This window comes from Pundamilia nyererei, unplaced genomic scaffold, assembly GCF_000239375.1.
Source record: "Pundamilia nyererei isolate P.nyererei 1_Seehausen unplaced genomic scaffold, PunNye1.0 scaffold00149, whole genome shotgun sequence".
Classification (NCBI taxonomy): Eukaryota; Metazoa; Chordata; class Actinopteri; order Cichliformes; family Cichlidae; genus Pundamilia; species Pundamilia nyererei.
The window spans coordinates 1,136,555-1,151,740 of NW_005187550.1; the positions used below are offsets into that span (position 1 = coordinate 1,136,555).

The 15,186-nt window shown below is 38.5% G+C and overlaps 1 protein-coding gene across 2 annotated transcripts; it reads left to right on the forward strand.

The window, feature by feature from the left end:
* Positions 1–3,647: 3,647 nt before the first annotated feature.
* On the forward strand, positions 3,648–15,167 carry cdhr1a (cadherin-related family member 1a). Of its 2 annotated transcripts, none has more exons than XM_005744804.1 (17): positions 3,648–3,813; positions 4,462–4,557; positions 4,984–5,129; positions 5,219–5,269; positions 5,360–5,449; positions 5,543–5,629; positions 6,255–6,371; positions 6,514–6,657; positions 7,183–7,261; positions 7,354–7,454; positions 7,824–8,027; positions 8,686–8,838; positions 8,942–9,106; positions 10,423–10,490; positions 12,693–12,921; positions 12,993–13,250; positions 14,401–15,167. In XM_005744804.1, exons 1-17 carry the CDS (start codon positions 3,735–3,737, stop codon positions 14,944–14,946), a joined length of 2,613 nt encoding a protein of 870 aa, XP_005744861.1. In that variant the 5' UTR covers positions 3,648–3,734; the 3' UTR covers positions 14,947–15,167. The 2 variants fall into 2 exon arrangements, with proteins under 2 accessions (XP_005744861.1, XP_005744862.1); XM_005744805.1 differs by lacking the exon at positions 14,401–15,167 and adding an exon at positions 13,548–14,124.
* The last annotated feature ends 19 nt before the right edge of the window (positions 15,168–15,186 follow it).

A 15,186-nucleotide genomic window follows, 5' to 3' on the forward strand; every position in this document is an offset into this window, starting at 1 on the left:
AATTTATGTTAAACATATCAAGCTCTCCAGATACCGTATAAACCCACAAGTTTGTTTTCAGGGAATAAAAATATATGATTTGAGTGTATCTTTGGTATGCTTGAGATTCTTTCAAACCCAACAAGATTAATCCAAAATATTCTTCGTCTTAGTGATAAACATATCTACATGTTCACTAGTCCTTTTTCCAGACTCTCACGTTTCAGAGACATGTACAGAAACAGAGCCAAACTAATTCTACATGTAGCTCTCTCTGTCAACATCGCATCTTGATAAATGGCCAAAAACGTGTTCTAAATATGAGCTATGTACTCTAATCCTGTACAACAAGCTGAAATGTTCATGGCAGAAACATTCAGTCATATGATCATCATTACATGGAATCTGAAATAAAATGTATTTAAATGCTTCAGCTATCATTTTAATTTTGTAAAATAGTCGGCTACAGTTTTAGTTTGCTTACTTTCTTTTGTGTAAATAAATAATCAGTGTTTTCATTTGGCATTTTATAATTTAGGGTTTATTTTTTGTCACTAGACAGTAGCTGCAATATGTGAAAGGAAAAATCCAGTGTAACTGTAACACTTTATGGAGAAATAATGAAACTTGAAGAGCTTCCCCTTTTTAATACTTGGTTTGAACGATTCTTCATGCAGGTGTTTTACACATATTCAGAAGCTATAAGTGATTGAATCCATGTTTGACCTTTATTTTGGAAAGAACTCTCTTGCTGTGTTTGCTTCCCTGATTGTTTTGTGATACAACATGTTCGTCTTCTGCTGCTCTTTATTCCTTAAATGTATCTTTTTTATGGTTTCATCTTGATGCTAAATCTTTTATGTTAACACAAACCCATTCAAAAATGTGGTATGACAAATGTGACCCATCTGGAAGCTTATCATTGTCATTTGTTGGCAGCTAGTACAAATGGTTCAGGTTACACTGAGGCAGGTTTAGTCTTAGTGATTAGGCATGGCCCTAAAATTCCTTTGGGCATCCTTATGGTCTGTCACCAACAATCAGAAGCTTATCACATATGTCACAATAATTGAAATCACAATACTAGAAACTATAAAACAGTGAACTTTTAGCCATACTTTTTACACTCATCATTGGGAAGATATAAAAACCTTCATAGCATTCATATGACTATTATTAAATATAAGCACACATATAAAGTACTTGTTTTTGAACCTACATAATGTTACGTGCCATAACTCAGTTGGGCTTTTTTACAACCACAATGTAAGTGCTAACTGTGCTTCATATTTACATCTGATGTAGTTTATATTACCAGAGTTAGGCTCCATGCATCACATGTGTACAGATTAGAGAACAGTGGTTTAATGCATGCCATCCGTCAGTATTACAAAAATTAAAGCTGGAGGCATGACCCTAAGTACCAACACAGAAGTAACTTGACATGTGACCATTTTCAGTAAGTATATTGTGTAAGAGTTACAAAAGGCATGAAAATGATTGATCTCTTTGAATGCTGGATATTTACATGCCCAGTCTGAAAGCTTTCATCATATATGCTGAGAATTTAACTGCTGTCAGAGGTCAGTGATATTAAACTGTACTGATGCTCCTGATGTTCTGCATCTGTGTGTTGTGTTTTTCTGAGTGAAAACATTCGTGAATTACGCACACACTTAGAACATGTTATCCACTATAAGTTCTAGGACAAAAGCTCAGATTATATATAGTAGATTTAATATCAGCACGAGACTGGATGCTGAAATGCTTTATTCACGTGTGTAAATCCTCTTTCATGCAAAGTGTTTTAATGGTATGCATAGAAATTAAACAATGCATTTGTATACTTGACCTATTTTTCCAAGTGGGGAAGAAACATATAACATCTGCCAATGAAAAACAAATGGGATTTTTTTTCCTTCTTGTTTTTTGGTCTGCAATTTGAGCTTATAAAGTAGATAGTAGATAGCTATGCAATAGAAATGTGGATATAAAAGGCTATCTATAAACACACATCAGGCATAACACTGACTATCTCTTCGCTTGTTAGGGATACTGTTCCATCCCATATTAAGGAGCAACAGAACATTTTGTCCTAAAAGTTGATGTGCTACAAGCAGGAAAAATGGGCAAGTGTAAGGATTTGAGTTTGATGGCTGGATGATTGGGTCCGACCATGTTGAAAACTACATCTCTTGCAGGGTGTTCCTAGTCTGCAGTGGTCAATATCTATTGCAGTGGTGAAAGAGCAACAGGGTCATGGGCAGCCATGTGAAGTCTGGGCTGTGTGGTCCGATCCAACAGATGAGCTACTGTATTCAAAATGCAAAAAAATTTCATGCTGGTTCTGATAGAAAAGTGTCAGAATACACAGTGCAATACGGTTTTTTGTGTATATATACCTGCAGACTAGTGAGGCCCCTGTAGTGGCCCCTGTCCACCACCAAAAGCATCAACGATGGACACTTCACCATGAGAACTTGCCACGATAATGGAAGAAGGTGGCCTGGTTTGAGAAATCATGTTTTCCTTTACATCACGTGGATTGCCCACTGTGTGTAAATCACTTACCTGGAGAACACCTGGCACCAGGAATAAGGTAAACTAGTAGACAGTGTGATGATTTGGGCTCCTGCCATCCATGTTGACATTACATTCACATGTACCACCTACTTAAGCCCCATTGCAGACCATGTACACCCTCGTACATTATATTAGGCCTCTTTCAGCAGGATAGAGACAGCGAGTTTGAGGTCTTTACTTGGATTTTTAAACATTACTGCACTCTAGAGAACTGAGAAAGAATTATTAGATTATTTGAGTCACTTTAAGTGATGTTGACTGACTATTTGGATTAGTGAAAAAATGAATTTAAAACTATCAAATTTGGAAACATTTATGTTTTGTTTGTAAATATTTGTAAAAAAAAATAACTACCTTGGTAAAAAGAGGACCTCTGGCTAAGTATTATATAACATTTGTTTACAGGAGATTTCCACCTGCTGGAAAATGAGATTATCAATCAAGAAGATTAGCCCGCTTTAGTACTACATGTGATGTTTTTAGTTATAAAAGTTCAACATAAAAGCTACTTGCATAGGTAGTGAGGGTTTTTTATGTTACTGAAACATATTGTTGTAAAGTCTGCATGGCAGATGGTACCCTTGTCCAATATAAACAAATCACTGACTACAGTTACAGTATAGAATTTACATCAAACATAGTTGGTCACAATATTTTATGTAAAATGGTCATTATACTTAGTACGGGGGGGGTTACATAGCTGAGACTGCGGTCATTCAGAGCAGATCATAAATCAAAGCTTTAAAACTAAAAAACAAAATTAACATCCTGATCGTTATGTTTCACTGTGACCAGTGATTGTAAAAAGTGCGATAATAACTTCACTTTTATGAATTATCATTTAGACAACATCAGAATAAAACAGATTTCTGTATATTTCTGGCTAGTAATAACACAATTTACATTAAAAGTTGAAAATGTGAAGAATATAGCTGTACATCTACTGCAAAGTTGTAGACGTACAGCTTTTGCAGACAGAGTCATCTCCTTTGGCCTTTTGGTTGCTAAGGCCCAGTTGGAGACTACGGGGGCCCTGAATCAGCTCTTAAGATGTGTCATTGGATTAGTATGTGAGCATCTGCGTTTAGCCTTCTCCAGTTGCCAGAGAACACCTTGAGAAGTGTAGCTCATGTAGAGGTCTCTTGACGAAGCCGTCTTCATGGTGCGATTTCATGACTTTATTCTTTAGGATGAAGCATGTAAGGATACCACATTTGCTACTACTGTTTGTGTTTGTGCATGCCTGCTTTGGTAAGTTTACCTTATTGTTTGTCTGTTTACTGTTTACTAATCCTAATGCGATCAGATTGTGAATGATATTCAGACTCTGGGCTATTTTATGTATTAATTTTGTAATTCTGTCACTGTTATAAAGAACCTCCGCTCAGTTTTCAGTTTATTTATGTCCTGGGTTTTCCAAATGGAAATATAAGTATTTTTTTAAGATACACAAAATTATTTGCTTGTTTTATGAAATTAGTTTTAAAGCTGATATGCAATAGTAGGTTAAAACTGTTTTAAATAACGGGAATCGTATTACAGGTAAAAGCAGCAGAGATCGCAGGTCTATGTATAGAAAGAGTATTTTAGGAGGTTGATGTATGCACCTTTAATCCCAGACAAAGTGCAAAGAAAGAGGAGGTTGTGTATACAGTTTACATAGCATTTCTTCTGCCATTTTAGCATTTATAGAGAGAAAACCAGTTAAAATTACAAATTCATATCAGTAGTATGTGTACAAAACACTCAGTAGACTGATTCAGTCATAGATTAAGGTTGTGCTTTATTGCCTCCACTCACCGATAGTTCAGGGAGCACAATTTCTTCTTTCAAAGATTATGCCAAATAAACCTGTGACATTTAAATATTCTTTTCTCTGATTTATGTGTCTGCCGGCAGCACAAGCAGATTTTGCTCCATATTTCTACGACAATGGACCCTACAGTTACAATGGAAACCTGGCCTTGTTCAGCCTCTCAGAGGACACTGCTGTTGGTGAGACTGACCTCTGTACTGGGGAACATTTAGTGTGAACAGCTAATAGGACTGTAGAACAACCAATCATCAAAATGGTGTGTTGTGGTGGCCAATATGTGAGAGTCCAGGATGTTAAGTAGTCTTTGATAGATGAACAGATGTTGTGTGGCGTGTATGCACTCACACTAACATGCTCATCTGCTGCTGCCACCTGTTGATGTCAGGGACAGTTTGCTGGCTGCGAATGCAGTGCAGCTGTCCCTCTACACCTTGCATCAGTCTGGATACTCCAAATGGTACTTAGTGTTTCAGCCTGGTTTGTTCCACAGCAGTTGTTACCAAAAGAAACGTACACCTCATAGTAAATGGTTAGAAACTGTGTACCTTTCCACAATTTGTTTCTGTGAGGGGATATTTACTCTTAATAATGATATCTCTCTATAGGTACACAAATTTATCGTCTTAATGGCACAGATCCTGAAGGCCAAGAGGTGAGGTACGGCCTTTCCTTTGATCCAGGGTCCAAAGAGTACTTCAGGGTCGACCCCAAATCTGGAAACATTACATTAGTAGAAAAGCTGGACAGAGAGGTAAACTTTACAAAGATGTACAGATCGACAATTCAGTGTTTTTATAACAACTTGGTTGCTGTATTAACCTACTACTATTATTTACTTAGAAACAAGACTCTATTGATGTTCTTGTCAGCATCACTGATGGGCAAAGCAAGGTATCTTTAGCTCCTTTTAAAAAAAAAAGTCAAAATACTAAACTTCAACATGCTTTGTGGTTTCATCCTACTGTCGGTTCTTGCTTTTAGGTTGTGGAAAGAGTGACAATATTTGTAATGGATGCAAATGATGAAAAGCCTGAATTCCAAAACATGCCTGCGATCATTGATGTACTGGAAGTAAGTTAAGCCGAGACAACAGTATCTGTTTCTCCAAGTGAAAAAGGTCTTGTTAAGCTCTAAATGTTACCTTTTCTTTCTTGTACATTGTAGACAACAGAGTCTGGAAGCAGTATCTACAAAGTTGAGGCAGTGGACAGAGACACAGGCTCAGGGGGCTCGGTCACCTACTACCTACAGGTATCACTTTGCAGTGGGAAAATATTGCCCACTCACACGCCCTTCCTTACACAACCCCAAAGGGATTTGTGTCACCTCCCGGGGCTCTTTTACTTGTTAGGTAAAATTGTAAACCGCTAAGTTTTTTCAATAATCTGCTTTCAACACTGATGACGTATAGTTGTACTAAGCAGGGGTTACATATATTTTCCTGTGTTACTGTGTATTTGTGCCTGAATATGTTGGTGTAGTTATGAAGATGGGGATTAAATGGCAGTTACATTTGTGTCGGCGAGGGGTGGCTCAGCGACATGTTAGTTTGCACTTTGGACTATTAAGAACAAAGAACAGCTGGCTTGGAAGTAGGAGACAGGCAGTCCACATCTGGACACAACAGCTTTCACCTGCCTGCTATGTCCTTGAGCATATGGGTACTTTACATCCAGATGGGCAAAGACTGGATATTGGAATTGGCTTATTTCAAGGAGCTTTTGTATGGTTTTATTCTGCCACCTGACCACTTTTCATGTGAGTGTTTGTTAAAGGGTTTTAAGAGAGCCAGTGACAGGCTTTTGCTCATGTAACCCCTTATTTGTGTTTCTGCGTGTGCTTTTAAAATCATGCATTTGTTCCATTTTCTTTGCAGAGTGCTCAGTCCACTCTGTTTGCCATCGACAGACACAGTGGAGTCCTTCGTGTCAAATCTGGAGAAATGCTGGACTATGAGAAAGCAAAGACACACTTTGTCATTGTTATTGCAAAGGTGCTTGGTGTATTATACTCAAAGATGAACATAAAATCATGAAACATGATTATAGCAGAGGAACATGTAAATTAGCAATTTCTTGATCTAGGAGACTTACATTTAAAAATGCAGATTTAAACTGTTATTACTTTTGTTCTAGGATGGTGGTGGTAGCTTTAATGGGAAGGAGCAGTTTATGTCCTCCTCTGCTACCCTGACAATCAATGTGATTGATGCTCAAGACACTCTGCCATCTTTCATTGGGACTCCCTACTTTGGCTATGTTTACGAAATCTCAGTGCCAGTGAGTATGAAAACGTTCCCCCGGTGATTTTATGCACTGATTTTAGTCTAGAGTTGAAATACGTGGCAGTTAGCACAATGGCTACATTTTTGTCATTTTCTTTTTCGTTTAGGACAACTTAGTTACACTGCTGTCATAAAGCGGCATCATGTGGAATGATTAGGTTTTATATTGGCAGTATAAATAATAACTAACAAAAGAGCCCAAAACCCAAGGCACATCACATCACATAGCTTTAATTACTGGCATTTCACTGCTTTATCACTATTGCAAAATGTCACAGCAGTAGCTCATCACAGCAAGTTTACACAGTCTGACTTTCATCCAAATGAGAATAATTAGGAGTGTGACATTTAAATGAGCCTTTGAAAACAGGGAGAAGGTTAGATTTTGGCGATTTGTTGTGACTAACTGCACCAGACACATGGTGGTTCAAAAAGAGGCTTTTGAAGATCTATTTTTTATAGATGCATGCCACCACCAATTTATTAAATGCAAAATCTTTCTACTTTACTCTCTCTCTAGGGATCTGAAATATTCACTGTTGAGGCCCGAGATGGTGATGTGGGGAACCCAAATCCAGTCCGTTATTCATTCGATGATGGTGAGCCATTTTGTCAAAGGAAGCTACAATCATCTTAAAATGAAGGGAGAAATATTTATATAAAGGTTCATCCATCTAATATTTTTCACCAGGTGATGACGGTGTTTTTAGTATCAATAAAACAAGTGGTTGCATCACCCTGTTGACTCTCCCCATTTATCTGAAGAGAGAAATCTTCAACATTAAAGTCAGGGTAAGTTGCTGTTCAGTCACCAACTCTGTTTTGCATACATTCTCTCCTATATTATTTTAATATAATAACTGCTTTATAAATCAAAGCCTGATCTTCTCAGACAGCTATTTTCTAATGACTTGCATGTAAACAAACACTTTGGGATTTTTTTGTACTTCTGACTTTATTTACAAGTGCTTGTGTCCACACAAAAATGTTTATAGACCTAATCAAAGTGCATTGATTAGCCGAACAGTGGCTCAATGAATCTACAAGGAAAATTAGGGGGGAAAACATGGTAGTAAAATTGGTAGATAAAATACCCAATCGGCCCATGTCTCTGATTCTAAGAGTGATAAATATACCTTGACTTTTACTCCATCTGTTCAGGCTTCAGAAGTAAGTCCCGAAGGCAGACTCATGGACTATGAGGTCACCACAGTGGTGATCCGTGTTGTGGACCTAAATAACAATCCGCCTACTTTCTACGGAGAGGACGGCCCACAGAGCACGTTTGAGTTGACCATGTATGAGCATCCACCCGAGGGAGAGATCCTCCGGGGGCTGAAAATCACCGTCAATGACTCTGATCAGGTGAACACCTTTGTTGTCTTATTTTCTCTACACTGACTATGACAAGCTTCAAGTTTTCCTTTTTTGCAGGTATTTTTCAACACTCGTACCACTCATGGTTGTCTTTCAAAGGTGCCTTAGCCAGCCAAGAGTAACAATGACTGGTTTTTTTGTAATAGCATTTGTTTTCTGTAATAATTATAATGTTATCTAATGAGTAACTGGTTTAGTCAACATCAATCATAGCATCATAGCACAGCATAGTGTTCAGGACAGAGTCTGTGTTTCTGTCCTCATAATGACTTTAATCCTGCCATTATCACAGTCAATCCTTCTAAAATTGCATGAGTTTGAAAGGAATCCAACACAATTAAAAGGTGCTTTCTGTGCCATTTGCCAGCTTACGCAAGTGCCTTTGTGTTTTCAGCTCTGTGTACTTTACGAGCCATATGACTGATTTTCACTAAATATATTTTCTGATAATAATGTTGCAGCGTCAGACAGTATCTTTATGTGTGAGCCAGAATATTATTGCTGCTACTCATCACTTTTATAAGAGACTTTACTACATGCCTGCTTTTTTTTAGCTCTGAAAATAATGCAGATTATTATGTATTAACAGATTTATGCATATGAAGCATAGATCTGATATGATAATTATGTGTTTTTGCTTTTGCAGGGTGCAAATGCTAAATTCAACCTGAGACTGATTGGACCAGGAAGAATGCTGCGAGTTGTCCCTCAGACTGTACTCAACGAGGCCCAAGTCACAATCTTAGTAGAAGACTCTGCTGCCATGGACTATGAGAAATACCACTTTCTAACATACAAGGTAAATTATTTACACTAGCATGCCAAAATATACATGCACTACAGTAGATTAAAATTAGGTTTGAAAAATGCATGTATATTTCTAATATTTTTTTCTTCCTCAGCTCCTTGCGGTTGAGATCGACACACCAGAGAAATTCAGCGCTACAGCGGACATCGTCATTCATCTCCTGGACACCAATGACAACGCTCCCAAATTCTCTTCAGATTACTACATTGCCAGAATTCCAGAAAATTCACCCGGTGGCTCCAATGTGGTCACAGTCACGGTGAGCCAGTCCCTTCATCCTGTCTAAAAATACATGCCATCACCAATGTACGTCACTCAGAGCTAAAGAGGAATGCTGATTTTAACAAAATGCCCAAGAGGGCTATTAATCCCCTAAATGTAGACTTTTTGAGCGGGGAGGGTTGGGATAATATGTGAAAACATGTAGATAAAAGCTAGGCGACGTAAGCTGCCAGATGGCTATCACTTTCATTTTGTTGTGTAACACCAAATTCACAGACATGTTTTTTTTCTCTGATGCTTAGCAGCACATGCCTCTACAGCATCAAAATATGTACTGAAGTAAAAGGAACACTTAAGGACATGACGATTTGATTGATACTTGGCTCACATCGTCTTTTGCCCTTGTCTGTTCCTGTCAGCCCCACAGGGGCTCAAAGCAACAGGGAGGCTCATTATTAAATCCTGACCTTGCGTGAACACCACAGGGGTTTGTTGCCTTGATCCCAGGCAATTTCAATCAGATAGAAGAGCAGCCAACAACTGACCTTGGACGCATAGAGACAGTGAACAGGCATCCCAGCAGCTACAGACACAAAGATTAGCCGATGATGATGATGATGTTCCTATGACATCAAAAATCTGTCTTTTTATAGCTGACCCCTGAAACATCATGTTCCAGTTGAGCACATTTTCATTCAGTTTACTGAGTCCATGCTGGCAGACAACACAAAAGTGCAGATTTTTCTTCATTCATGATGAAAACAGATGCAAACTAAAAAGAAAGAGGAAAGAGAAAAGGCAAGTCAACACAGTACTGGTCATTGGCCGTGCTTGAATGACAGTTTAGTGTAGGATAGGTGCTGCAACATATTAAACTCACTGCTGTAAAACTTGCGTTGAACTCAGGTGTTTAATCTACAGCCAAACATGACATTTTATTCTCTATGATCTATCATAGCTCTGTCATTCACTTACACGGCACTATATGGATGAGACAGGGTGCTAAATGTCTATTAGGTTGTACATTAAATATTGATAATTGCATGGACCCTCCTTCTCGCCCTGTGGTTGCTCGGATAGATGGATGGATGGATATTTGTATCTAATGACATATTAAAAATAATACTGTTACAATACTAGAGTAGTTAAATAATTATTAAATAATGACAAATAATTAATGAAAGTATAATTACTCAGTGCATAAACATATTACAATAACATGAATCTGTGTGAACGTGAATTTTGTTTTTGTTTTTCCCATGTGAATATGATGGCTTTTGCTGATTTTGTCTTTACTTTATGTTCCAAATAAAGATTGTATTGACTGATTGATTCATTGATACCTGTCTACAGGCATTTGACCCAGACTCAGGACCTTGGGGTGAAGTGAAGTACTCTATCTATGGATCAGGGGCTGAGCTGTAAGTGCAATAAATGAGCTTTATGTTTTGCCAGTAGGACACAGTAAAAATGAGTCCTTTTAAATGCTGTTGTTCAATTCACATATTCAGATGTAACATCTCTGCAACATCTCCACAAGACCTCCACATATTCACATGCATTGGTGTAGAAACAGCATTAATTTGATTTTAGAATATATGTCTTAAATGTTCAGAGAATAACTAAATAACTTTGTCGCCTTCACTGTGTCTATTCATCAGTCTTTGGATAGTGATCACAGAAGAATATTTTTAATGTTTATAGTACAAAGAAAAAAGAATATATTTTACTATACTATAGTAAAATATAGTAATCAACACCTGACATGTGGGTTTTTTTCCAGTAGTGAAACCAAATTTTATAGAATAAACATTATATCTAATGTACAACTGTGTCAAGAAGCTCAAATAAAGTAAATCTCTTCAAATAATGCACTACACTGTAAGCATACACTGTAGCAAAAACACATCTGCCTGAAAGCTGGACAGATATGTAAGAGCACACTAGTTTTTCATATCACGACTTGATTCTTTTTATTTCCCCTAAGCACCGTAGCCCAGAGGATTTACTGGTGTTTTTCACTTTTTATTAGTTTCCCAGCAGAAATCCATTCTCCAGATCCAAGACTGCACAGTTCTTTCTGATATTACAGAGTACTGTATATCCACAACTTGCATTTACTCGCACTTCAAATGCAGACACATCTTGCCATTGGGATCTTTTATTTTTTGGGTTTATATTTATGTTCACTGTCTGTTCAGCTGCAACACAAACCCACAGGCACATGCTGGTAGGAATGAGGTTACCATCTACTTTGGTTGTTCAAATGCAAGGGGAAAGTATTTTTACACCCCTCTGTAGCAATAAATTAGAAGAGATATGTGATGTCACATCAAGGCATCAAGGACAAGGATTTCCAAAATAAGCAGAGGAGAGAGATTTAGCTTAGTGCGTGCTTGTTTAGTCAAACTGATTTTGAAACTGTGTCACCTCAGATTATTCTCGAAATTGCTGCTTTGATTTTAAGGTTATGAAGCAATGCATGACCACATGCTTGGGCTCTGCATCTGAAAGAATAAAGCAGTTCATATTGCAGACTTTACACTGTTTTACACTCTGTGGTTGAGCGCTTAAGTGTACACAAGAGTAGACAGTCCTTTTGCCTGCCCGCCCTCGGTCTGCGATAATCCTTTAATGGGATTGGAGGAGAAAATAGACTGCTCTTTGCTTCTGACTAACTTGTGCTGGAACCTTGTAGGACAGCTAAACAAGTCAGTTTGTGAAACAATCTGTATCTTTTACTGTATCTTATCTCTCCAGCATCGCATGATTAAAGAAAATCTGGCACTATAGGTTGAAGTTTAGTAATATGAGGTCTCCATAACAGCATCCTGCTTGTTTGTTTCCCCCAAAAAGTATTCTTCTTATTTCAATTTCATATTTTTCCCCTGGTTGTCCTCACCTCATCAGGAGTGGTTCTGTGCTCCATCAGTTGAGCCTACCCCGAGAGTTTGAGAACCAGAGTTTGACCTCGCTCACTAACACCTCTGAAGTCACCTTTCAAACTTGTTTTATCTTGTCCGTTCAATTTAATGAAAATTTTTGGCTTTACGAGAAATTAGGGCAACCTTTCAGTGAGACAAGACTCCGAAAAGCATCTGCACGACTTCAACTAGTTCCAGTCTTTATACAACGTTAAGCTAGCCATGCTAAGACTTGCTGTTGCTGCATGCTCTATACTCTTAATCACAAAATCATTCCATTGAATAACAATCACTTCATAATGCACCAAATGTATGCGTTTATAAGGTCACAGGACCAGCTGACGAAAACAATCTGGCTTCTAGAAGTAATAAGATTGATTTTGTGTTAGCTCATTTAAAAATGAGGTAGGTTTTTTCTGGACCTAAATGACACTCTAAAGATTTGAGGTTGGGGTATTAGCAGCCTACATCACAATTATATTTCAAAGCTCCAAAACTCACAGTCTGTGTGACAAAATCAGTGCCAAGATTTAGCAAGAAGTGCAATCCAAGTGCTTAAAACAGATGACTAATTGTTTAGGGGGGAAAGTATCATATAATCTACAATAACAAATACGTATAAAATGTTCATGGTGCATGGTGTCTTGATATCCATTGTCCAAAGAAGTCAGTTTACAGAAGACTCATCACTGTACACAGGTTCCTGATCAAACCTGACTCTGGGATCATCTACACACAGCCGTGGGCAAGCCTGGATGCTGAGGTCAGGTCCAAGTATAACTTCTATGTGAAGGCAGAGGACACAGAGGGGAAATACAACCTGGCTGAAGTCTTTGTGACTGTGTTGGACTTGAATGACCACTCTCCTGCTTTCTATGATAACTTCCTTGAGAAGACCATGGTGATTGGAGCTCCAGTGAAAATAGAGGTATGCAGCTCTCTTTAAACAAAATGAAACTTGGTAAAAGTGAATATTTTCAGTACCCTTACTGTCTGCAGGCTGTGGATGATGATGCAGAGGTCCCCAACAACGTTATCGAGTATGCCATCATGAAAGCTGAGCCAGAAAACAATATCTTTGACATTAACGCTGACACAGGCGAGATCATGCTGAAGTCCTACATCAAGTCAATGGCCATCATTCAGAACATCACCAAGAAGAGAGACTGCACCTGGTCGCTGGTGGTGCAGGCCCGTGACCGAGGCCATCCATCCCTCACCACCACCGCCGTCGTCAAGATTGACATCACTGAAGCTGTAAGTTGAAACAAAGCAAAAGACCAGCAATATGACAATGAAATCTATGTGAGGCCTTCACGATAAACCCACTAAGATACCAGTTTTTTATGCATCGACATTGTATAAATCATCCTGCACAGTTGCGATGTTAACAGCATGATATCAAACAGAAGATCCACAATTTATTATTATTTTTATGCACATTCATCAAATTTGAAACACTATACAAAGTACTATACCATAATATTTTAATTTGAGAATGTATAGTGATATACAAAACTGAATCTCACACAAATGCAATTGTCATGTTTACAGATCAAATCCAGATTTTTCTCATACTTCATGGGCCTAAGGAAACGTCCAGGGACAGTGTTTGGGATTTGTTTGACCATTGTCAGCTTTGCCATTTCACTGACAGTCTTCATTTCAACTGTTATGTACTGCAGCTCTTTGAAAAAGACGCGTGTGCAACCTCAGGGCAAGATCAGAAAGATTATAAGGAGGCCTGTGCCATAAAGGAAGCTCGCCTTGAGCTCATCAGCACAGCAATACTATTGTTATTAGTATGTGGTACCAAGAATTTGTAGCAATCCGTGTCCAGAGGATTTTATTTCAGAACAAGGCTGTGTCTGTAAAAGAGTACAGGAGCACAATATAAATGATCCTATACAATTTGTTTTACCTGTATTTCTGGTTTAATATGACGCTACGACCAAATTAAACAAATTATTTACGTTTGTGTTTGGGTCACACATAAATTCTCATTTTCAGAGAAATAGCCGGAGCCCAGTTCGTTGTATGTGTGCACATACTTGGTCAATAAAGCTGATTATGATTCTGATGCTGAATGGTCTCCACTAGTTTCCCAGACAACCTCTCTGATCTTGTCTTGACAAAATATAAGAAGAGCAGAATACTAATTTAATAAAAATTAGTGAAGCAGGCAACAAAATCAATCGTCCATCAAGGAAACTACATTTAATAAATAAGCGACTTTGTTTTTCTTTATGTCTGTGTAAATTATAATGGCACTAAAGACTTATTTAACACATCTTTTACCAAATGATGAACGCACAAAGTGCAACAAAACATACACAGGACATATTTTTGTGTGACAGAGTATGACTTCACTCCCATGGATGTGAATTCTCCCTGTGCTCTTTTACAGACTCAACTCAAAGGGGGGCCTTTGGGATCATTTTTAATGCAGAATAGAAACAAGCCTTTGCAAATCCTAGGTATGCTTGCTGGTATCATTAGTCTCATGATCATAGTGACAGTCCTCATCTCCACCGCAACATTCATGCGCAACAAAAAGTCCAACCGGATCCTGCCCAATCGCCGTGTGAAGAGAAGGCCGAAGACACAGCACACCTGGCTTTTTAAAAACCCCTTAAAGAGACCCGAAAGGAACGAACAGAAATTTAAGGTTAAAGAGGAAGAGCGGGAACCAGAGGTAATCGTGGAGAATGTCAACCACAACAACAATGCTGGCAGGATTTTGAGACAGTGGCCACCGCCACCGCCACCCTGTGCACCTCCACCAGCTTTTTGCCTCCCGGTGGAGAGGCAGTGGGTCATTCCCACAGTCTCAGCAACCGTGGCACCCAAACCTCTAAAGAAGGCAGTGGTGACCAGGCAGGACTCTGTGAGCAAAGCGCTGGTTTCAGAGCTCAAGATGAGGCTGGAGCAGAAGAGAAAGTCAGATCATTAACACTATTTAATCAAGGTTCTATTTTTACTCTCAGACCTGAGGCCATCTCAAGAACTTAGAAAGGACAGACAATCAGACAGAGTTTCGTTAAGTCCTGTGTGATGATAAAAAGCTCCAGAGCAGCCAGCAAATGAACCTGAAGGTGGGATTGTTCGGTAGACTGATGCTTTCATAACCTACATGAACAGTGCTTTGTGTGTGTGTGTGTGTGTGTGTGTGTGTGTGTGTGTGTGTGTGTGT